At 42.2% G+C, this 25706-nt stretch overlaps 4 protein-coding genes across 4 annotated transcripts; all 4 read left to right on the forward strand.

The window, feature by feature from the left end:
- Positions 1-3520: 3520 nt before the first annotated feature.
- On the forward strand, positions 3521-4453 carry LOC310802292 (olfactory receptor 11H6-like; the record flags this gene model as incomplete). Its single annotated transcript, XM_083666581.1, has 1 exon — positions 3521-4453. The coding sequence occupies one exon, from the start codon at positions 3521-3523 to the stop codon at positions 4451-4453; it is 933 nt and encodes a 310-aa protein (XP_083522707.1).
- A 7600-nt stretch (positions 4454-12053) lies between these two features.
- On the forward strand, positions 12054-12950 carry LOC310802293 (olfactory receptor 10J4-like; the record flags this gene model as incomplete). Its single annotated transcript, XM_083666582.1, has 1 exon — positions 12054-12950. The coding sequence occupies one exon, from the start codon at positions 12054-12056 to the stop codon at positions 12948-12950; it is 897 nt and encodes a 298-aa protein (XP_083522708.1).
- A 4433-nt stretch (positions 12951-17383) lies between these two features.
- On the forward strand, positions 17384-18319 carry LOC310802294 (olfactory receptor 52D1-like; the record flags this gene model as incomplete). The annotated part of the gene is made up of 1 exon (XM_083666583.1): positions 17384-18319. The coding sequence occupies one exon, from the start codon at positions 17384-17386 to the stop codon at positions 18317-18319; it is 936 nt and encodes a 311-aa protein (XP_083522709.1).
- Positions 18320-23114: 4795 nt separating this feature from the next.
- On the forward strand, positions 23115-24056 carry LOC310802295 (olfactory receptor 11H6-like; the record flags this gene model as incomplete). The annotated part of the gene is made up of 1 exon (XM_083666584.1): positions 23115-24056. One exon carries the CDS (start codon positions 23115-23117, stop codon positions 24054-24056), a length of 942 nt encoding a protein of 313 aa, XP_083522710.1.
- Positions 24057-25706: the final 1650 nt, after the last annotated feature.

Below are 25706 nucleotides of genomic sequence, written 5' to 3' on the forward strand. Positions count from 1 at the left end.
ATGCACAGATGTTCCAAATGATTCAACACACAAAATCTATATGTTTTTCTACAAAGTTTTTCATCAATTAACACCCACACAAATCTAGTGCATGACACATTAACCATTTCTGAGCCCTCAATAAATAGTTTAGCTTCTTCTTTACTACACTTTGTTCTTCCTGAAAATACAATAACATTTTATTTCTTGATATTTAGTGATCATTTATTCAGTTGGAACCATTTAGAAGAAGCAAAGACACAGAGGTCTGCCTAACTGATTAGGGTTTTAAAGTTTTTGTGGAGAAGTATTTTCTCCACAAAAACTATAAAACCCTAATCAGTGAGGCAGACCTCTGTGTCTTTGCTTCTTCTAAATGCATTTGATACCACAGCAAGGTCATAAATTCAAATATAAAATATATACAGTGGGGGAAATAATTATTTGATCCCCTGCTGATTTTGTTTACAAAGAAATGAGCGGTCTATAATTTTTATGGTACTTTTATTTTAACAAATAAAGACAGAATATCAACAAAGAAGTCCAGAAAAAACACATTATATAAAGTTATAAATTCATTTGCATTTGATCGAAGGAAATAAGTATTTGATCCCCTACAAACCAGCAAGAATTCTGGCTCATACAGACTGGTTATATGCCCATGAGGCACACAGATTACTCCTGTCACTTTAAGAAAGTACTCCTAATCTCTGCTTGTTATGGGTATAAAAGACACCTGTCAATAGAATCAATCTCTTCCATTCCAACCTCTCCACCACCATGGGCAAGACCAAAGAACATTCAAAGGACATCAGGGTAAGAGTTGTAGACCTGCACAAGGCTGGAATGGGCTACAAGACCATCAGCAAGAAGCTTGGTGAGAAGGAGACAACTGTTGGAGCAATTATTAGAAAATGGAATAAATACAAAATAACCATCAATCGCCCTCGGCCTGGAGCTCCATGCAAGATTTCGCCTCGTGGGGTAAGGATGATCATGAGAAGGGTGAGGGATCAGCCCAGAACTACACAGGAGGAGCTTGGTAATGATCTCAAGGCAGCTGGGACCACAGTCACCAAGAAAACCATTGGTAACACACTACACCGTAACGGATTGAAATCCTGCAGTGCCCGCAAGGTCCCCCTGCTCAAGAAGGCACATGTACAGGCCCATCTGAAGTTTGCCAATGAACACTTAAATGATTCAGAGAAGGCTTGGGAGAAGGTGATGTAGTCAGATGAGACCAAAATTGAACGCTTTGGCATAAATTCGACTCTTCGTGTTTGGAGGGAGAGAAATGCTGAATGCTACAATCCCAAGAACACCATCCCCACCGTCAAACACGGACGTGGAAACATTATGCTTTGGGGTTGTTTCTCTGCTAAGGGTACAGGACGACTTCACTGCATTGAGGGACCAATGAACGGGGCCATGTACCGTAAGATCTTGGACGAGAACCTCCTTCCCTCAGCCAGAGCACTGAGGATGGGTCGTGGATGGGTCTTCCAGCATGACAATGACCCAAAACATACGGCCAAGGCAACAAAGGAGTGGCTCAAGAAGAAGCACACTAATGGAGTCATGGAGTGGCCTAGCTAGTCTCCAGACCTTAATCCTATAGAAAATTTGTGGAAGGAGCTGAAGCTTCGAGTTGCCAAGCAAAAGCCTTGAAACCTTCAGGATTTGGAGAGGATCTGTAAAGAGGAGTGGACCAAAATCCCTCCTGAGATGTGTGCAAACCTGGTGACCAACTACAAGAAACGTCTGACTTCTGTGCTTGCCAACAAGGGTTTCTCCACCAAGTACTAAGTCATGTTTTGCTTGGGGATCAAATACTTATTTCCTTTGATAAAATGCAAATTAATTTATAACTTTATATAATATGTTTTTCTGGACTTTTTTTGTTGATATTCTGTGTCTATTTGTTAAAATAAAAGTACCATAAAAATTATAGACCGCTCATTTCTTTGTAATCGGGCAAACTAACAAAATCAGCAGGGGATCAAATAATTATTTCCCCCACTGTATATATATATAAAATACGAGAAGGGATTCTTGAGATACTCCACATGGTAAGGTGGCTGTATTGTACTCACAGCCTTTAGCAAAGACATATTGCTCTCTATCATTAACATAATTATGAAGCAAGTTGAAAATATTGCCTTGGAACCCATATCTATATAATTTTGACAGTAAAAACATGGCAAACAGTATCAGTAACAGTAAAGCTTTAAAAAGATCAAGATTGTATGTCAAATTCATTATTGTGTAAAGCAGTGGAGATCTTGTTAACAACTTCAGTATCAGGGCCAAATATGATGAGTGATTTTTGCGGAAACCATACTGATGGTCAAGATATTATTTGAATTTAGATGTTGGAGAATTATTCAATATACCAGATTTTCAAGAATATTTGAAATTGGACGATAGTTTAGGGATGAACAGATTGGGATTGCAACTTTTAAATCTTTGTGAACAACACCAGTTTCAAGTGAAGCCGCAAAAATGTGGGTTAGTGGTTCAATGATAGAGGATCTTACCTCTTTCATGAGAGCAGCACTACTTCATTATGTCCTGCTACCGATATTTTAAGATTGTCTATGATATCATTTACCTTTTTGGTATCAGGATGGTCAAGGAACATAAAAGAGGATAACAACCATCTATATAATCTCGTGGACTTCCACTTGTACTTGCCATTTTTTCCCCAGAAAAACATCCACATTTACAAAGAATTCATTAAACTTACAAGTAATATAAAAAGGATCAGTAAAGGACCTTTCACCATCAGAAAAGTTTGACGTAAATTCCACAGAAGCCTTCTTCTTTGGCTGTGTTGATTGCCTATGCCTTTCTCTAACCTGAGAAAAACTATCAATCAAAACACTTGCTGAAATTGATTAAAAACCTCCATATTCTTTGGCTTCACAGCTGCACAGTTAGGGTTAACCCTAACCCTAACCCTAACCCTCAACACCCCCAACGACAGCAACCTATATCTAGCCTAACCATAACCACAACAACCTAGCCTAACCAAATACTAACCCTAACCATAACCACAACAAACTAGCCTAAGCAAATACTAATCTTGTCAGAACTCCCTACTGCAGGGACACCATGTGCCAATCAACCATGTTCTTTACCAAGGGCCCAATTCATTGGAGAACATTTGAGACTAAATACAGATCACTGATTGGACCCCCTGAAATCCCAGCTCAACCAGCCCATGTGTTTCCACAGCTAGAGAGCCTATAAAACAGCCATGTGCACAGAGAATGTTCTCTAGACACACCTGGATGGAACCATCATCTGAACCACGCTACACTTCATTACTTTTTACCTTGCCATTGTACCACGCAATATTTCGTACCAGCAGCTGGTATAACTAGCATATCGGGTAGTACTTTACTTACCACTAGTAACACCTGTTACCTTATCCAATATGGAAACATCTGTGGGTAAGGGTTGAAATTCAATTGTTAGAGTGAGAAATATATTTTGTCTGTAGTTCTGATGAATGTTGTTTTAAGAAATACACACAATGGACAATGTATCCACCATTACAGTGTTTACACTTTCTGGGTTAAATGAGACGATGGTCCACAGAGTCACACTCTTCGCTCTGTCTTTACTGTGCTACTGTGCAATTGTTCTAGTAAATATTGCTCTCATTGTGACCATCATTGTGGATAAAACCCTCCATGAGCCCATGTACATCCTTCTGTGCAATTTGTGCATCAATGGACTTTATGGGACAGCTGGCTTCTACCCCAAATTTCTGCTGGATCTACGGTCTCATCTTCATGTGATCTCTTATGCAGGATGCCTCATTCAGGCCTTTGTAATATATTCCTCTGCCTGCTGTGACTTCTCCATTTTAACAGTGATGGCATATGACAGGTATGTGGCAATATGTAAACCACTGGAGTATCACTCTGTTATGACTAACCAGAGGGTTGCTCAGTTCCTTGCATTCTCCTGGATTAGTTGTATGTGTTTTTTCTCCATTTCTTATACATTGACTTCTAGACTACGGTTATGTGGTTCACACATACAGAAACTCTACTGTGATAATTGGTCTATAGTTAAACTGTCTTGCTTTTCAACCACAACTAGCAATGTAGTTGGATACTTTGTTGTATTACTCTATTTTGGGCATGTCCTTTTCATTGTGGGTTCTTATATGTATCTGATCAGAACATGCTTACGGTCCATTGAGGACAGAGGAAAGTTCATGCAGACATGCGTGCCACATTTACTGTCATTACTCAATGTCACAGTTGCCTTGCTTTTTGATGTAATGTACGCTCGATATGGTTCCAGAGATTTACCACAAAGCCTTCAGAACTTCCTGGCCTTAGAATTTCTAATTGTTCCTCCAATTCTCAACCCCCTCATTTATGGGCTGAAACTGACTCAAGTTAGAAACAGAATATTAGGTTTATGTGTGAAGAAGGACAGAGTGAGGAGATAGAAACTGAATATTCCGTGCCACAATAAAGATAAAAGGTATGAAAAATAAGGAAATGTGATGATTGTGTTAAAGAATATAAAATCACACTCATCACATTATTTAATTACCAGGTCATGCTAGATACTATAGGAGACTAACAACTTTCATCAAATGGTATGTACAGTAATATCCACTGTTTTTGGAATGAGGGCTGTCACTGTTTAATATTAAACACTGTTTAATTATTGTGCGTCTGCAAAATGTCTACATGCAAAGATTTAGCACCAAGCCTTCGGAACTTTTTGGCATTGGAATATCTAATTGTTCCTCCAATCCCCTCATTTATGGGCTTAAACTGACTCAAGTTAGAAACAGAATACTGAGAAACGACAGAGTGAGATGTGGAACTTGACCAGGGGATCATCAGCAATCCTAAATTACCAAACTGAAAGCAACCAGATAAATGGATAGCCTAAATCCCATAATGATGCTCTACAATATAATTTAAAAAAAACATAATATCAAATCAAATTTAATCACATGTATGCAATTCAGAGATTTGAAAATGGTGCTCAAAATATAAAAACGACCAAATTGTCCTGCTGCAAAATGTTTAGTCTATGAAATAGAACACAAGTTTCCATTTGGAGATAGTGATCATTTTGAAAATGATAATTTTGTTTTGTCCAAAGTGCTATCTAGATGCTGACTTTTCAATTGGCAGATATTACTGAAGGATCGGGGAAAAGTGGTCATAGATCAACTTAAGAGTTTGGCGCCCCTGCAGCCATTGAAAGTAAATAAAGGCCTAGAATATAGAAGCAGGGCTTTAGTGATTTTGACTTTGGTGTACTATTGCTCTGTTTGACATATTTTACTTCAACAATGTAGTTAACTTTTGATAATAGAACACAGCTTTCTTTGTCTGTGAGGGTGAAGTCATATGCAGGTGTCCAGCATTAATTAGAGAAGAGTTTTACTCCTTAATGTTATCTTGTGGGACCTGGAAAGGTCGTGGTCCGCAGAACATGGCACAGGGCAAGATAAGACATGGTGAAGAGGTCACTCATTATTTGGTCAAGGTCTCACCTCTGCACGTGACTTCATACCCTGCAAGAAATTGATGTGAACAGCTCACTGTTGATTTGAAACCCAAAACCTGTTACGGTGTTGTAATATGATGATTTTGACTCCTCCCATTTGAAAATACCAATCAGTGCAATGCTAAATCTGAGGTAGAACCAGGTATAACACAGCACTTGTGTGAAATCCCACCTCAAATTCAACGCCGCCTGCCAGCACCACTTGTAGATTTAGCCTTTTGCTTTAGTTCCACGTAAACAAAGGGTTGTTAATATTTACAGTGGTATTATGCTCATTCAGGCACTGTGGAACTATTGTCACCTAGCATTTTCCAGTTTAGCCTCGCCTTGAGTGTGTTCTCCAAAAACTGACAATTTGCTGGTTTAAGCTAAACCTAAATCGACTCTGTGATATCAATCATGCCTTTAGCTGATTCGCACTGAAAGTTTGCGGTATCAAATTATTTCTACATTTCCAGAATAAGAAGCGCACTGACAGTCAAATTCATTTGAATTCTGACATTGCCACTGTGAGGATATTTTCATGTTTTTGGGACCAATAGGCTAATTATGCTTAATTGAATCTTTTTACGTGTGCTGTGTTTTACCACACGTTTCAAAACAAGAATGTAAAGAGGGAAAACGTCAATAGTGCTCACTTACCTATTGTGGGGGGACATGCAGCGTTCGGCCTGTAGAGGGAGCTACAGGACCGTGGCCAGGGTGACGTCAGCGAGGCTCCGTTGCACACCTGTTGCAAATGAAGCCTCGTTGACTAGATGGTTTAAGATGTGTGTGCCTCGGCGTTCGAGAGGAAGGACGGCGACTGAAAAGTTGCCGAGGTTTTGGAGGGCTGAAAAGCCAAGCGATTACTGACTTTATGAATAAACGGGACCTTTCCCTCACTACACCACTGCGTCTGCCTCTGTGTACAATGGACATCTTTACAGTGGCGCCCAACGTCGGGCACAGAGGCATTAAGCGCGGCCATCGGAGGGATGGCCCTCATACTAGAGCGGCAGGCTCAACTCCAGCACGAGCAGCAATCCGCAAAGGGAGAGATGGCGACGGCGAGGGCTGAGTGCCCTCCTCCGGGAGCTCATCGGGGCCATCAAAGCGGGACCGGCGCCCGGGTCGCCACAAGGTCCCCCCAAGGTACACCTCCAGAAGATGGGGGACGTGGACGACCCGGAGGCGTTCCTGGCGGTGTTCGAGGGGACAGCGAGGATCTCGGGGTGGCCGGACGGCGAGTGGGCGTACCATCTGCTGCCCCTCCTGTCGAGGCGCAGCTCGCTGCCCACAGCCTGCCAAAGGCCGCCCAGCGGGACTATCCCTCCCTCGCCCGGGCGATTCGGGACCACCTGGGCCTCACCCTGGAGGAACACCGTCGCCGGTTCCGGGCCCTGACGATGGAGGAGGGGAGCCGGCCCTTTGCCTACGCCCAGTGGCTGCGGGACAGCGCGCAGCGGTGGCTGGACCCAGGGAACAGCTTGGCGGAGGAGGTCGGGGACCGGGTGGTGTTGGAGCACTTCCTCACGGGGCTCCCGGACCGCCGCCTGGGTCCAGTACCACCGTCCCCAGGATCTTGCGGCTGCCGTTACCTTGGCGGAGGACCATCTCTCCCTCTCGCCGCAGGAGATTTAATTAAGCATAATTAGCCTATTGGTGCTGCTGCCAGAGGAGGAGAGGCCGGCGTCCGCCCCGAGGACGAGATGGCAGGGACAGGCATGTCGAGAACCAGCCCTGGCCCCACAGGAAGCACCCCGAGTGACAGGGGGGGTGTGTTGGGGATGCGGACGGCCGGGCCATGTACGGACGGAGTGCCCAGCGAGGGAGGTGGGGCAGGTCGTCCGCATCGGCGACATACCGGGCCTTCCCCCCGGACCATGCAGTCCATGATCCAGGAGCGCCTGGTTCAACCGGGGGCATTGTTAAAGGCATCGAGGGTGTTGGTGAAGTGTGTGCATGGGGACATTCACGAATATCCTGTGGTCGCGATCGAAATTCATTTTGAAGGGAAAAAGCATAGTGTACAGGCGGCGGTTAGCCCGCGCCTCACGCATCCCCTTATTCTGGGTGTAGATTGGGAGGGGTTTCCTCAAGCGGCAAAGCGGGCTACCGGGGTGCGTGCACGGCAGAGAGGGAGGTGTGAGGCGTGTAATGATCTCTGTGCTGAGGCGGTGCCTCGCGACACTGCCGAGGAGCCGGAGCCGGCGGGGGGGTCTCAACCCGAGATTTCCCTGCCGAACTATCCACTGCTAGGTGACTTCCCCCTCCAGCAGTCTCGTGACGAGACCCTACGATCGGCCTATGACCAAGTGATAGCGACTGATGGTACTTTGGTACGGCCAGACACAGTACGCGCCCACCCCTATTTCGCGATTATCAGCGACAGGTTGTACCGAGTAAGTCGTGACTCACATAGCCAGGAGGAAGTAACCCAGTTGTTGGTTCCCCGTAGCCACCGGGAAATGGTCTTCCAGGCGGCTCATTTCAACCCCATGGCGGGCCATTTAGGGTATGATAAGACACTAAACCGTATAATGGCTCAATTTTATTGGCCGGGAATTCGGGCAGAGGTGCGTAGGTGGTACGCTTCTTGTCGTGAATGTCAGTTGGTAAATCCCCCAGCCATTCCACGGGCCCCCTTGCGGCCCTTACCATTGGTCGAGAACCCATTCGACCGCATAGCCATGGATATTATCGGGCCATATGATCGGTGTACACAGGGATATCGATTTGTGTTGGTCTTGATAGATTACGCAACCCGATACCCCGAGGCAATACCGCTGCTCAATATCTCTGCCAGGAGTGTAGCGCAGGCATTGTTTCAAGTAATCTCCCGCGTGGGAATCCCGAAAGAGATTTTCACCGATCAGGGCACTAATTTTATGTCACGCACCCTCAAAGAACTGTATGGCTTGTTGAACATCAAGGCGGTTCGAACCAGTGTCTACCACCCGGCCACTGATGGCCTTTGTGAGAGGTTCAATCGGACCTTGAAGTCAATGATCCGGAAGTTTGTACACGAGGATAGTCGGAATTGGCATAAATGGCTAGATCCCCTGCTGTTTGCGGTACGGGAAGTCCCCCAAGCTTCCACCGGGTTTTCCCCGTTTGAATTACTCTACGGGCGTAAGCCCCGGGGTGTCCTAGACCTTCTTAAAGAAAATTGGGAGGAAGGGTCTAGCGACAGTAAAAGTGAGATTCAATACGTCCTGGACTTGCGCACAAAACTCCACGCCCTAGGGGTTATCTCACGCGAGCATTTGCTGCAAGCCCAGGAGCGTCAAAAGCGCCTATACGACAGGGGAACTAACCTGCGAGAATTTACACCGGGAGACAAGGTGCTCGTACTGTTACCCATCTCCAGCACGAAATTACTCGCGAAGTGGCAAGGGCCGTTTGTGGTCACACGTCGCATGGGGGACATGGATTATGAAGTAGTACACTCAGACCAGGGGGATAGCTTGCAGGTGTATCACGTAAATCTCCTCAAAAAATGGAACGACGTGGTCACTGTTGCTCTGGCTACAATAATTCCAGAGAGAGATGAGTTCGGTCCGGAAGTCCCAAAATCAAAAGTTAGCACTCCGGTCGGTATTGATAACCATCTCTCTGCTACCCAGGCCACGGACGTTGCAGATTTGCAAGCTAAGTTCGCCGACGTGTTCTCTCCCCTGCCCGGTCGGACTGCGCTTATCGACCACCATATAGAAAGGCAGCCGGGTTTAACGGTGTGCACGCGTCCCTATAGGTTGCCGGTACACAAACGAGACATTGTGTGCAGGGAATTGGAAGCCATGCTGGAGCTGGGTGTGGTCGAGGAGTCCCGCAGTGACTGGTGTAGCCCCATCGTGCTTGTCAACAAGCCGGATGGGGCTATACGGTTCTGTGTGGATTATAGATGGGTTAATGCGGTCTCCAAGTTCGATGCCTATCCGATGCCCCGGGTTGACGAGCTCTTGGACCGGCTTGGCACGGCCAAATATTTCACGACATTGGATTGCACGAAGGGATACTGGCAGATTCCACTCTCGCCGGTATCCCGGGAGAAACCTGCATTCTCCACTCCGCTCGGGCTATTCCAGTTCACGGTGCTCCCTTTCCACGGTGCTCCCAGTTCACTTTTCAGTGCCTCATGGACCGCATTCTGCGGCCGCACTCTGCCTATGCTGTGGCCTACCTGGATGACATTGTCATTCACAGTGACACCTGGGCGCAGCATGTGCAGAGTGTGGCTGCTGTTCTGCGGTCCCTGAGGCAGGCGGGGCTGACGGCCAACCCAAAGAAGTGCGTGATCGGGCGGAGGGAGATCCGGTATCTGGGGTACCACTTGGGTCGGGGGGAGGTGCGGCCGCAGATTGAAAAGACTGCGGCCATCGCCGCCTCTCCGCGGCCCAAGACGAAGAAGGAGGTGAGGGCCTTCCTGGGGCTGGCTGGCTATTACCGGCAGTTCGTGCCGGGATTTTCAGAGCTGGCCAGTCCCTTGACGGACCTCACCCGGAAGGGTGCCCCGGATCCGGTCCAATGGTCGGGCCAGTGCCAGGGGTAGTTCGAGGCCCTTAAGGGAGCTCTTTGTGGAGAAACGGTCCTGTATCCGCCTGATTTTAACCTCCCTTTCTCCCTACAGATGGACGCGTCGGATAGAGGCCTGGGAGCAGTGCTGACCCAGCGGGTGGAGGGGGCTGACCGGCCGGTGCTGTACCTGAGCCGCAAACTATCGGAGAGGGAGGGCCGGTACAGCACGGTAGAGAAGGAGTGCCTGGCCATCAAGTGGGCGGTCGGCGTCCTCCGCTACTACCTGCTGGGTCGCGCTTTTACCCTCTATTCCGACCATGCTCCCCTCCAGTGGCTCCACTGCATGAAGGATGTGAACGCGAGGATCACCCGGTGGTATCTCGCGTTGCAGCCCTTCAACTTTTCGGTCATGCACAGACCGGGGGCGCAGATGGTCGTGGCAGACTTCCTCTCCCGTGCAGGGGGGGGGGAGTAGGTTGTCAGCCGTCGTGTCCCCGGCCTGTGTCGGGCGGTGGGGATATGTGCGGGGACATGCAGCGTTCGGCCTGTAGAGAGAGCTACAGGACCGTGGCCAGGGTGATGTCAGCGAGGCTCCGTTGCACACCTGTTGCAAATGAAGCCTCGTTGACTAGATGGTTTAAGATGTGTGTGCCTCGGCGTTCGAGAGGAAGGACGGCGACTGAAAAGTTGCCGAGGTTTTGGAGGGCTGAAAAGCCAAGCGATTACTGACTTTATGAATAAACGGGACCTTTCCCTCACTACACCACTGCGTCTTCCTCTGTGTACAATGGACATCGTTACACCTATACAACAAATAGGTTATTAAAAAATGTTCCTCTCGCAATATAATTTCAAAGCTGATTGTCAATAAAGGTGTGAATGACATCATTTCAAAGGTGAGAATTATCCTACATCCTTTTCATAGGGATTACTTGTTTGAATTAATGAGCAACTAAAAAGTGTCCCCGATCTAATGGATTTACAGGAGAGCAAAACAGAATCAAATCATTGTGATTTAAAATCTTACTGTACAGAGTGCAGTTCTGACTATGCTAAGCTAGCTGTCAGAGCAATAGCCCCTATAAGTCAGATTTGTATCTAGGGGTTCAGGTCCTCAAGGTTTACAAGCCAACTTTGTTTGCTACTCAATGACAGTTTGGTGCACAACAATTGAAAAACAGCAAAATGTCAATGTTACAATTCTCCTGTGGGTTCTCGTCACTGAAGTCACAAAGGAGAAGATGAGGAGGATAAAAGACATTCACTTCATCACACAGCAGTGTGGCTGCAGATGTGACAACAACACAAGCAGGTAATCTGAACATTCCCTGAATGGTCTGAAGGCTACTTGGTGTGTATCTATGGTGATAATATATTTATAATACAGAGTACAGCATTTACATAATAGGTTTGAAAAAATGGGAGTGTATTTTCATTATTTACTGTACATAACATTTAGATCATGATATTCTTTGAATATTAGTCAATTTTAGGGTTTGTTATACAAGGTATGCAAAGAAAATTAAATTGATTGTTAATTTGTTACTTTCATAATTTTGTTTGATTGATTTAGCAATAAAAATCATATCTCAATTCCCAAGACCTACCCGAGGGTCAGTTATAATAAAGTGGAAGTTAGCGGAATCTAAAGTGACATTCAAGGGACAAAAATACAAATTTGTCAGATGCTTTCAGACATCAGAGGTAGTGTAATGTCAATGCAAGTCCACATCCAAATATGTTGGAAAGATGTGATTTTAACAGGGGTTTAGTAACCAATGATGAGGGATTATGATGCATCTGACAAACTTACATTTTGAGTGTAATGTCCCTTTAAGTCCCTTTATGATCAATCAGCTGCTACAGGAGCAGGTCTATGTTGCAGCCCTGCATGCCTCTCCTTTACACAGTAGAGAAGCCACTATTCACCAATGTTTTCTCTCTAACCATTTCCCAGCTCAGCACCACTCCTGGCTCACATGGAAAATGAAACTTATCCATTCTATTTCTATTTCACCATGTTTGAGGACCAGGGATTCTCCAGATACATATTCTTCATGTTGTCACTAGTTCTGTATGTTGCCATTCTAGCTTCCAATGTTGTCATAATACTGGTTGTATTTCTAGAGAGCTCACTGCATGAGCCTATGTATTTTTTCATTTCATGTCTCTCAATCAATTCTCTCTATGGCTCTGCTGGTTTCTTCCCGAGATTCATGATGGATCTCCTCTCTGACACTCACTTGATATCCCGTCCTGGTTGTTTCATACAAATATACATCATTTATACTTACGCATCATATGAATTCACTATTTTAACTATTATGGCTTATGACAGATATGTTGCAATATCTAAACCATTACATTACCACAGCATAATGAATTTAAAAGCAGTTAGTCTCTTAATAGCCTTTGCCTGGATCTACCCAGTTTTCACTATTGGATTTGTCCTGTTCTTATCCAGTAGGCTACCGTTGTGTGGGAATAAATTAGCAAGAGTATTTTGCACAAACTGGCCTGTCGTGCAGCTCTCATGCGTTGACACTAAACTAAATAATACTGTAGGATTGTTTATGACTGCAACTACAATCTTCCTACCATTGGGTTTCGTTTTATATACTTATTTAAGAATTATACTTGTTTGTAAGAAAAGCTCCTCAGAGTTCAGAGGCAAGGCATTACAAACATGTTTACCTCATATTGTTACATTTGTTAACTATTCAATAACCCTGTTTTGTGAACTGACTCTAAGTCGTTATGACGCTGATGAACTAAATCCATTGGTGGTTGTGATTTTATCAATTGAGTTCTTAGTTGTTCCACCAATTTTGAATCCTCTTGTTTATGGTCTAAATCTACCGCAAATCCGAAGATTATTTTTGAGATTCTTACCGTCACACAAAATGGATTCTTAACTATCTTTGATATTTTTCTCACTTGTTAATCAATGTAGTGTGATGTATTTGAAGGTTTTGAAGATTTCGCTAATCTTATGTCAGAGACTCTGGGTATTGAGTTCTGTAATGCCAAAATAAAATGTATCTGTGATGTATTTTTAATTGGTATGGCATAATGTGAAAAGTAAATACTGGGGACCACTTGCAAAAAACATGTGTTACTGTAACTTCCTTGGTTTCTTACCAGGGCAGTGTTGCCTGGATAGTTTAAGACTGAACCCAGTGGCAATGAAAATATGTGTGAAAACATTACATGTGCATCTGAAGGTTTAATCCCACTTCAACGTACCACTTTCAGGTAATGGTGGAGGGAGAGTAATTGATGGTAATGAGGCCCAGGGCTTCTTGTGTTATTTATTTGTTATTTGTTATGTATTTATTCGCACACATAAATAAATTATAACACAGTGAAAGGATAACATGGATTAGATAGAAAGATAGATAGTTACTTTATTGATCCCCAATGGGAAATTAAAGCGTTATAGTAGCTCACATCACAAACAACAACAAAAAAATAAAGTGACAATAGAATAACAGAATAAAATAGACTGATCTAGAACATTATATACAGTAAGAACAGTCCAGTTAAAAGTGCATGTGCAAGTGAGGTAAAAAACCCGTCTTGAGCTTGTATTAAAATCTCACCATAACTTAACATTTTTAAACATAAAGGTTAATGAGAAAAGAAAACAGTCTTAAGCTATTGCATTTGAGATTAAACAAAATATGAATCTAGACTACAATTTCGCACATCTGAATACTATTAATGCATCTTTAAATGTTCTCTTAAAGATAGACAGGGAGGGCGAGATGTCTACCAGGTGTGAGTTGGCATCCCATAAATGGACATTTAATATAATTCTTCCCCCTGGACATATGGTAAAGAAGGAGATGTAGCTTCTTTTCACAGAAATATAGTTTGATACACTCTGGTACACACCTATTCTGGAAACTCAATAAAATTGCATGTTTGTATTGTATAATATTGATGTAAAAAATGGTCAACGGTTGAAGTTTATAAAACAAATATGCAAATGGTTCAGTGGACTTTGAAAAAGCACGTATTCTAACAAACCTTTTCTGTAATAAATGTTTATGGAGAGATGTGGGGTACGAACTGGCCCATACAGTGCAATAGGTAAGGTATGGATGTATTAAACTATAGTATAAAGTTAGAAGGCAAGACTTATTTACAAATGCACAGATGTTCCAAATAATTCAACACACAAAATCTATATGTTTTTCTACAAAGTTTTTCATCAATTAACACCCACACAAATCTAGTGCATGACACATTAACCATTTATGTGCCCTCAATACATAGTTTAGCTCCTTCTTTACTACACTTTGTCCTTCCTGAAAATACAATAACATTTTATTTCTTGACATTTAGTGATCATTTATTCAGTTGGAACCATTTAGAAGAAGCAAAGACACCAAGGTCTGCCTCATTGATTAGGGTTTTAAATCTTTTGTGGATAAAATATTATTATATTATATAAATAAAATTAAATAAAAGTATAAAATTATATATTTGATACCACAGCAAGGTCATAAATACAAATATAATATATATATATATATATATAAAAAAATACGAGAAGGGATTCTTGAGATACTCCACATGGTAAGGTGGCTGTATTGGACTCACAGCCTTTAGTAAAGACATATTGCTCTCTATCATTAACATAATTATGAAGCAAGTTGAAAATATTGCCTTGGAACCCATATCTATATAATTTTGACAGTAAAAACATGGCTAACTGTATCAAAAGCTTTAACAAGTTCGAGAGTGTATGGCAAATTCATTATTGTGTAAAGCAGTGGAGATCTTGTTAACAAGTTCAGTATAAGGGCCAAATATGATGAGTGATTTTTGCGGAAACCATACTGATGGTCAAGATATTATTTGAATTTAGATGTTGGAGAATTATTCAATATACCAGATTTTCAAGAATATTTGAAATTGGACGATAGTTTAGGGATGAACGGATTGGGATTGCAACTTTTAAATCTTTGTGAACAACACCAGTTTCAAGTGAAGCCACAAAAACATGGGTTAGTGGTTCAATGATAGAGGATCTTACCTCTTTTTTGAGAGCAGCACTACTTCATTATGTCCTGCTATCGATATTTTAAGATTGTCTATGATATCATTTACCTTTTTGGTATCAGGATGGTCAAGGAACATAAAAGAGGATAACAACCATCTATATAATCTAGTGGACTTCCACTTGTACTTGCCATTTTTTCCCCAAGAAAAACATCCACATTTACTTAGAATTCATGAAACTTACAAGTAATATAAAAAGGATCAGTAAAGGACCTTTCACCATCAGAAAAGTTTGACGTAAATTCCACAGAAGCCTTCTTCTTTGGCTGTGTTGATTGCCTATGCCTTTCTCTAACCTGAGAAAAACTATCAATCAAAACACTTGCTGAAATTGACTAAACACCTCCATATTCTTTGGCTTCACAGCTGCGCAGTTAAGCCCTCAATACCCCCAACGACAGCAACCTATATCTAGCCTAACCATAACCATAACCACAACAACCTAGCCTAACCAAATACTAACCCTAACCATAACCACAACAACCTAGCCTAACCAAATACTAACCCAAATCATAACCACAATAACCTAGCCTAATCAAATACTAACCCTAACCATAACCCCAACAACCTAGCCTAACCAAATACTCCAATCACTGCCAAGAGAGCGACCAGTCTCACAGGACTGCTGGTCAGAACTCCCTACTGCAAGGAACACCATGTGCCAATCAAACATCATGCTCTTTACAAAGGGCCCAGTTAATTGGAGAACATTTGAGACTAAATACTAAATTCAGATCACTGATTCGACCCCTTGATTTCCCAGCTAAACCAGCCTGTGTGTTTCTACAACTAGAGAGCCTATAAAACAGCCATGTGCACAGAGAATGTTCTTTAGAAACACCTGAATGGAACCTGGATTACTTACAACCAAATGTACAAATTGTCTGCGTTTTTGAAAAAATATAAGAATACTCACAGGAGGCGTAGGATATGCACTTCAACCAGTTGCTCTGTTTATCTCTGGTTTACTTATAATAATAAGGTGTATAACAATACAGGATGGCAGCTAGCTTCAACATTATGGGATAACATCCACCGCATTGTAGAGCAAGAAGCAAACCATTAGATTGTCAAACAGGGTACTCGACATACAACGGATAGGGAAAGGTACACAGGTCAGAGGAGAATGGCCAGACTGGTTGGAGATGATAGAAAGGCAACAGTAACTCAAAGGTTGGTTGTGGTGGTGGTGGTGTAATGGTATGGGGGATATTTTCTTGTCACACTTTAGGCCCCTTAGTACCAATTGAGCATCGTTTAAATGCCAAAGCCTACCTGAGTATTGTATATGTCCATCCCTTTATGACCACAGTGTACCCATCTTCTGATGGCTACTTCCAGCAGGATAACGCGCCATGTCACAAAGCTTACATCATCTCAAACTGGTTTCTTGAACATGACAATGAGTTCACTGTACACCAATGGCCTCCACAGTCACCAGATCTCAATCCAATAGAGCACCTTTGGGATGTGGTGGAACGGGAGATTCGTATCATGGATGTGCAGCCGACAAATCTGCAGCAACTGAGTGATGCTATCATGTCAATATGGACCAAAATCTCTGAGGAATGTTTCCAGCACCTTGTTGAATCTATGCCACAAAGAATTAAGGCAGTTCTGAAGGCAAAAGGGGGTCCAACCCAGTACTAGCAAGGTGTACCTAATAAAGTGGCCGGTGAGTGTATATCTAGCCTAACCAAATACAAACCCTAACCACAACAACCTAGCCTAACCACGTACAAACCATAACCATAGCCACAGCAACCTAGCCTAAGCAAATACTAATCCTAACCATAACCACAACAAACTAGCCTAACCAAATACTAATCTTGTCAGAACTCCCTACTGCAGAGACACCATGTGCCAATCAAACAGGTTCTTTGCCAAGGGCCCAGTTCAATGGAGAACATTTGAGACTAAATACAGATCACTGATTGGACCCCCTGAAATCCCAGCTCAACCAGCCCATGTGTTTCCGCAGCTAGAGAGCCTATAAAACAGGCGTGTGCACAGAGAATGGTCTCCAGACACACCTGGATAGAACCACACTACATCGGGTCATTAGTTTTTACCTTGCCATTGTACCACGCAATATTTTGTACAAACAGCTGGTTATAACTTGCATATCGGGTAGCACTTTACTTACCACAGGTAACACCTGTTACCTTATCCAAGATGGAAACATGTATGGGTAAGGGTTGAAATTCAATTGTTAGAATGAGAAATATATTTTGTCTGTAGTTCTGATGAATTGTTGTTGTTTTAAGATATACATACAATGGACAATGTTTCCACCATTACAGTGTTTACACTCTCTGGGTTAAATGAGACGATAGTCCACAGAGTCACACTCTTCTCTCTGTCTTTACTGTGTTACTGTGTGATTGTTCTAGTAAATATTGCTCTCATTGTGACCATCATCATGGATAAAACCCTCCATAAGCCCATGTACATCCTCCTGTGCAATTTGTGCATCAATGGACTTTATGGGACAGCAGGCTTCTACCCCAAATTCCTGCTGGATCTACTGTCTCATCCTCATGTGATCTCTTATGCAGGATGCCTCATTCAGGCCTTTGTAATATACTCCTCTGCCTGCTGTGACTTCTCCATTTTAACAGTGATGGCATATGACAGGTATGTGGCAATATGTAAACCACTGGAGTATCACTCTGTTATGACTAACCAGAGGGTCGCTCAGTTAGTCTCATTCTCTTGGCTGAGCCCACTTTGCTGTCTGACTACGACTTTATCAATAAGTTCTAGACTAAGGTTATGTGGTTCACACATACAGAAACTTTATTGTCAGAATTGGTCTATAGTTAAACTGTCTTGCTCTTCAACAACAACAAACAATGTAGTTGGATACTTTGTTGTATTACTCTATTTTGGGCATGTCCTTTTCATTGTGGGTTCTTATATGTATCTGATCAGAACATGTTTACGGTCCATTGAGGACAGAGGAAAGTTCATGCAGACATGCGTGCCACATTTACTGTCATTACTCAATGTCACAGTTGCCTTGCTTTTTGATGTAATGTACGCTCGATATGGTTCCAGAGATTTACCACAAAGCCTTCAGAACTTCCTGGCCATAGAATTTCTAATTGTTCCTCCAATTCTCAACCCCCTAATTTATGGACTTAAACTGACTCAAGTTAGAAACAGAATACTGGGTTTATGTGTGAAGGACAGAGTGAGATGTAGGACTTGACCTGGGGATCATCAGCAACTCTACTCCATGGCACATTCTTAGTCCAAACTGAAAGCAACCAGATAAATGGATAGCTTGAATCCCATAAACTTGCTCTACAATATTCAAATCAAATCAAATTCAGTCAAATGTATGCAATTCAAAAATAGAGATTTGAAATTAGATATGATCAGTTTTAGAAAAGGGGTCGGCAACCTTCATGACAGGAAAGGCACTGTTTTTTTTTAAGGACAATTGTTGAGGGAGCTGCACAAGAAATTGGAGCCCTTTTCAAGCGCAATAGTGGCAATATCTGATATTCTGCACCACGAATAGCAGTCAATCAAATTACAGCCAAATCTGCTGTTTAGGGTCACAGAGCAGCGGACAAAGCAGCTGTCTGGTGAAGCTGCAGTTACAGGTAGAATCCACTCTCCTGAACATTAGGCTCCAGCAGTGTTGCTCCTTTTTGATTTAAAAACCTACTGTGAGACTATTATTGTGATATTTGTGATGTTTCAGGGGATTGTAATTGAGAGTGTGTTGTTGTGTGGGAATGGGTGGACAGTCCTGGTCGAAGGAGAGAGAGAGAGAAGGAAGACCACCATCTTGCTGTTATCTAGGGTTGTCATTTTATTTTCCCATGAAAGTTAGGGCACAGTCGTAATATTAAACTATCACTTAACACGGGAGTTCCCACATCCATTTTCCTTCATATCGGCCATACACTGCAATTAGGGGAATTTTATATTAAATAATATCTCCGACAATTCATTAAAAAACTCACATCAAGCCCTGCAAGAAAATGAATAATGAAACACAGATACACAAGTATTTTAATGCAAACAGAAGGTTTGATTGCAATCAATATTTATAATACAGCTTTAACAAAAAACAAACTGTTGTTTGTTAAAGGTACATGTCACAAAATGTCACTAAATAGCCATACTGAATCATTACTTATGATGCATTGGCAGTCTGTGACAGTGTGTGCACCTGCTAAGTTCCTGCCCTTCTGCCTGAATTAGCTTTTCCAAAATGCTCTACCACTTGCTGTGAGCGTGTAACCTGTGACTTGTGTGTGTGGCTCATTGGCTGCCTACTGTACTGCCTGGGAGTCGCAAGCATATCTCAGTGCTGGAAGCCGACCGAAGCAACGGAAGCCTTCTTGTGCAAATACATTTGTAACATGTGTTCTGATGATTTTTCGAGTAAACGTCCTGTTTGACATTACAACCTGGTCTGATTTTTTTTTTTTTGACAACTGCACAGGTCCTTCGCTAGTTTCAAGGTCATGTCTGTGATAGGAGTGTATCGTACCATCGGCTCATCATAGTACCCTTGATAACTTAGCCACACTTCTATACTCCTATTTACATTCTGAAGTAGTAATAATAGATGATTTACCAGGCCTGGGCCAAAGTTAGAAAAACAGACTCAGTATCTGATTGGCAGGTTTTCAGATAACTGAGAAACAAATGCACTTCATCAAGACAGCTAAATAAAGCTACTTTGTCAAGTGTTATCTCAGATTCTGCTGGTGATCCTACACAATTTTGGAAAACAGTTAACGCTCTGAAACATGAAAATTCCCCTTCCTCCCTACCTGAGCAAGTTTTGTCAGACTCTGGCCTTATTACTGAGAAAAAATAGATTAGTGATGCCTTTAATCAGCATTTTTTGGCAGGCTTTTTATTTGAGAGAAATGGTGATTTGGCTAACCTTGGTCAGTCGGTCAACTGCGCATCCATCCCCCAGCCCCCAGTTGGTTTGATGGGAGATCAGTGAAGTACTAGCAAATCTTTGTTTTCATTTCAACAATGTTCGACTTGTGATGTACGAGAAGCCCTGCTTAAGATTGACATATACAAATCCATTGGGGCTGATCTGCTTGATCCAGGCCTATTGCAGCTTTCGGCCTCTCTGAGTGCGGAGTCATCGACACATATTTTTAATATGACTGTTATCTCGGGTGCTATCCTCAAGGTTTGGAAGGCAACCCATGTGCTCCCTCTCCATAAAGGTGGTGACCCTCCGACTTAGGTTGGATATTTGGTGTTAGTTATCTATCTTGCCTTTCCAAAATATTTGAGTCCCTGGTCAACTCCCAGCTAAGAACCTTTTTATCTTCACATTCTATTTTAAATGTGCACCAATCTGGCTTTAGACCTGGTCATAACACAGTCTCAGCTGCTACGCTTGTCTTAGATGATGTGTTAAATTGCCTAGATCAGAAAAAATATTGTGCTGCCTTATTTATAGATCTCTCTAAGGTATTCGATATGGTCAACCATTACCTACTCATTCAGAGGTTGTCTGAAATAGAGGCATCTGGCTTCATGTAGCTGGTTTGAAAATGAGACAGAATGCAGTGTATTAACTGATGATGTTAAATCAGGTTTTCTGGCCATAACAAAGGGTGTCCCACAAGGATCGATGGTCCGGTTCTTGGTCCGGTTCTTTTTACTATTTACATTAACAATATTGGATTATTTGTAAATAATTGTAACCTGCATTTATACAGTATGTCGATGACACTGTTGTATATGCTATTGCCCCCACGATCGACCAGGCTCTTTCTGAGCTACAATCTGCATTTACTGTCAACAAAAAGCATTTGTTGAACTGAAATTGGTACTTAATGCTGGAAAAACCAAGTATATGTTGTTTTCCAAATCACAGAAAAATGTATCTGATTTATGCATATGCACTTTGGGTGGTGCCCCCACTGAGCATGTCCCTGCTTATAAATACCTGGGCATTTGGTTTGACAAAGACTTGATGTTTAGAAAACAGACAGAGGAGCTCGTTAAAAGCTAAGATTTAAGGTGGGCTTCTTTTATAGGAATAGATCTTGCCTTTCCCTGGACAGCAGAAAGCAGGTTGTGCAACCAACCTTCATGGCAGTGCTTTGGTGATATCATCTACCAAATTGCAGCAGCCACTACTCTTAAACTCTTGGATGCCATCTACCCTAACCCTACTGCATAAACTCCCGTTATTGAAATTTAACAACATAAATTACCTAACTCGTTCTCAGAGTTGGTTAACTCTTGAGTTTCCTCGGGTCTCCACCGAATTGGGTAAATTCACCTTTAGTTGTGGTACACCTCACTGCTGGAACAATCTACAAAAAAACATTACAGTTGGTTATTCTGGTGCCGTTTTTGGGTTAGAGATAGTATTTTGGGTGTTGATCGATGACCTCTTTGGTGAAGGATGTGATTGTTTCAAGAGAAACAATCATAATATTGTGATTTTTGTATGTGTTGTTTTGTAATTGTATTGATATTGTGGACAGTGTGTACCTGCAAAAGAGGCCTTGGTCTCAGTGTGTTTCCCTTGTATAAATAAAGTAAATAAAAATAAATAAAAATATAAAAATATAACTAAGACATTCACTAGATGAGAAAATGATTGAGATTAATTGTTTCAGTTAGAAGTAGTTTGCATTGAGCAAGGGGAGGGAGAGAGGATAAGATACTATTCTGAATTGTCATTGCAATTCCAATTGCAGTGAAAAGATGGCCCAATCCTGCCTTTAAATTTTGTAAATGAGAATTTAGCCAATATAATTCAGACAGGCCTCGGGCTCTATTATAAGTCCAAATGCTGGTGTATTAGCAATTTGTGTCGGTGGTAAGTGGTGAAAATACCACAGCACTGAAGCACTATCTTGCTTACGCTCAGGTGGGTGGAGTAGAGGTATTAGAGGAGTGTTCATGACCATGAGCAGTTTAAATGCCATCAGCTGTGCTGACAATTTCTGGCCTTGAAAATAGCATTTGCTAATTATTGTTGCTAATGCTAATGTTTGCTAATTCCTTCCCTGACAATTTATTCTTACCTTAACCACTCAAAGTTAATGCCTAATGCTGCCTAACGAATGAACATTAACTTCTTAGGTAAGTCACGCAAATTCACGAATTCACCTCACGTAGCATACAGTTTTTTATGTATTGTCTAAACATGTCTTGTATACGTGAACCAGGACACGTAAAAAGTGGCAAAGTGGGTTTCAATACAGTGCCGGCTGTGAACAGTCACATTTTGATTGGATCTGAGCAGAAGTGATGTTTTGAGTGCAACAGCCCTTTTTCGGGTCAGACCTTGAGAAGAGCAAATTAGTCTGTGTTAGCCAACTTAGTTAACATTGATAGCAAGCTATATTTTACCTTTTTTTATGAATTGCCCTCATTTTTCCTGGAGTTATAAATATATTTTAAGGCTGCGCAGTTAGGCCCTCAACACCCCCAACGACAACAACCTATAGCTATCCTAACCAAATACTAAGCCTAACCATAACCACAACCACCTAGCCTAACTAAATACTAAGCCTAACCATAACAACCTAGCCTGACCAAATATTCCACTCACTGCCGACAGAGCAACCAGTCTCACAGAACTGCTGGTCAGAACTCCCTACTGCAGGGACACCGTGTGCCAATCAAACATCATGTTCTTTACCAAGGGCCCAGTTCATTGGAGAAGATTTGAGATGCACTAAATTCATATCACTGATTGGACCCCCTTAATTCCCAGCTCAACCAGCCCATGTGTTTCAACAGCCAGAGAGCCTATAAAACATCCATGTTCACAGAGAATGTTCTCTACAAACACCTGAATGGACCCACACTGCACCGGGTAATTACTCTTTACTTTTCCATTGTACCATGTGACATTTCTTACTAACACCTGTTACCTTATCCAAGATGGAAACGTGTATGTGGAAGGGTTAAATGTTCAATTGTTAGAATGAGAAACATATTTTGTCTGTAGTTCAGATAAAGTGTTGTTATTTGAAGATATACACACAATGGACAATGTATCCATCATTACAGTGTTCACACTCTCTGGGTTAAATGAGACAATGAACCACAGAGTCACACTCTTCTCTCTGTCTTTACTGTGTTACTGTGTGATTGTTCTTGTAAATGGTTCTCTCATTCTGACCATTATCTTGGATAAAACCCTCCATGAGCCCATGTACATCCTCCTGTGCAATTTGTGCATCAATGGACTTTATGGGACAGCAGGCTTCTACCCCAAATTCCTGCTGGATCTACTGTCTCATCCTCATGTGATCTCTTATGCAGGATGCCTCATTCAGGCCTTTGTAATATACTCCTCTTCCTGCTGTGACTTCTCAATTTTAACAGTGATGGCATATGACAGGTATGTGGCAATATGTAAACCACTGGAGTATCACTCTGTTATGACTAACCAGAGGGTCGCTCAGTTAGTCTCATTCTGCTGGATCATTACAGTTTGTTGTCTTTTCACTATACTTTTATTACTGACTTCAAGACTAAGGTTATGTGGTTCAAACATACAGAAACTTTACTGTGATAATTGGTCTATAGTTAAACTGTCTTGCTCTTCAACCACAACTAACAATGTATTTGGATACTTTGTTGTATTATTCTATTTTGGGCATGTCCTTTTCATTGTGTGTTCTTATATGTATCTGATCAGAACATGTTTGAGGTCAATTAAGGACAGAGGAAAGTTCATGCAGACATGCGTGCCACATTTACTGTCATTACTCAATGTCACAGTTGCCTTGCTTTTTGATGTAATGTACGCTCGATATGGTTCCAGAGATTTACCACAAAGCCTTCAGAACTTCCTGGCCTTAGAATTTCTAATTGTTCCTCCAATTCTCAACCCCCTCATTTATGGGCTTAAACTGACTCAAGTTAGAAACAGAATACTGGGTTTCTGTGTGAAGAAGAACAGAGTGAGATCTGGATCGTGACCAAAGGATTATCAGTAGGTTTTCAGAGGGAGAAAGGAAATCTATCAAAATAAGTAGGCTAGATAAATTATATAAAAAATGAAATCAATAACGACAAACATTCAGATTTCCGTGGCAAAAGATGGGTGCCGCAACATCAATGATATAAAAGATATGTATCAATGACCATTCTGAGTTGAGATCTGTGTACATAATGAACATTACCCGAACCCATAACAAACATCTTTGCATACATCTCCTGCATGTCATCCCTCAGACTATGGTGCTGGACAGATAAGGGAAACTCTTTAAGATTATAGATATTATTCCTGCTTAACAACTAGTGTAGTTGCAGAGTTAAATTGTAAAACAGCCAGCTGCCTGAACATAGGGGACCGTTCACTGGTCTTGGATTAAACCAGACTAAAAAGCATCTTGAACAGAGTCTAGGGCATTGAGGTCCACTATGGTCCAAAGGCCAACCTCTACTAACATGTTCCTTCTCTGTCTGTAGTCTAGGCAACGGTCATTATTTGGCTCATTATTATTGTATGTACATCCACAATATGTGGCCCAACACTTCTGAAAGTTGCTTAAGAGGTATGAATGTTTAAACTCTTAAGAGGCATGAATGCCACCTACTGGTCGTCCAACAACACTTCCAGCAGCCTGTTTTGGTTCCCCATCCAAGCATGATGAAGCGTACCTGCTTAAATCCTGGATAGGATTAGTTTTAGGGTTAGGGTTCTTAATTTAACATTTGACATACAGTGCATTCGGAAAGTATTCAGACCCATTAACTTTTTCCACGTTTTGTTATGTTACAGCCTTTATTCTAAAATGGATTCAATTCATTTTTTCCCTCATCAATCTACACACAATACCCCATAATAACAAAGCCAAAACAGGTTGATGTTTGCTAATTTATTAAAAATAAAAAAACTGAAATATCACATTTACATAAGTTGTGGGGAAATTAATCAAATCTTCGGATGATTTGTGCTACTGTAAATAATGAATGTTGGAGTTATTGCGCTGTTAACGGGTGTCTGTGATAGACCCAATCGTCGCTATTGCATTGCTACAATTTCCCTGTTGCCAAAAAGCGATTATTGGATTATTGTCCTTTCTCCAGAGAGCGCCTATACCTTCCCGTAGAAAGGAGAACAGCGAAACCATGACAGTCTGGATTGATGATATGCGGCTGTTGGGACCTAGGTCGATACGACCTGCCCCTGCTGGGGGTGTGGCGCTATGGCAACAGAGAAACCAGGGTCAGATACATGCCTGTAGCCATCGACTACGGCTAGGTCCTGTAGTGGTCAATGTGTGGTCATGGTCACATGGTGACTGTCACAAAAACCTATAAGAACTTCTAGTCCAGTCCAAGTTCAGCAGGAAACTCACACTCCCCCCCCACCTCACACCACTCACTTTAGACCTAGGGAATTCATCACCAACCCCCACAGCCAGACCTCTACTCCCATTGCAGATCCACTTACCTTGAACACCACCAACGCAGTCTATATCATCACCTGCACACTCTGCCAAAAACACTAAATAGGAGAAACCACACACAGCATAGAACCCAGACTGAAACAACACCTATACAACATCAAACGCAGTCACTTACACACACAATTAGTCATTCACTTTCAAGAACACGTCATC

Source organism: Argentina silus, assembly GCF_951799395.1.
Source record: "Argentina silus genome assembly, chromosome: 3".
Taxonomy (NCBI): Eukaryota; Metazoa; Chordata; class Actinopteri; order Argentiniformes; family Argentinidae; genus Argentina; species Argentina silus.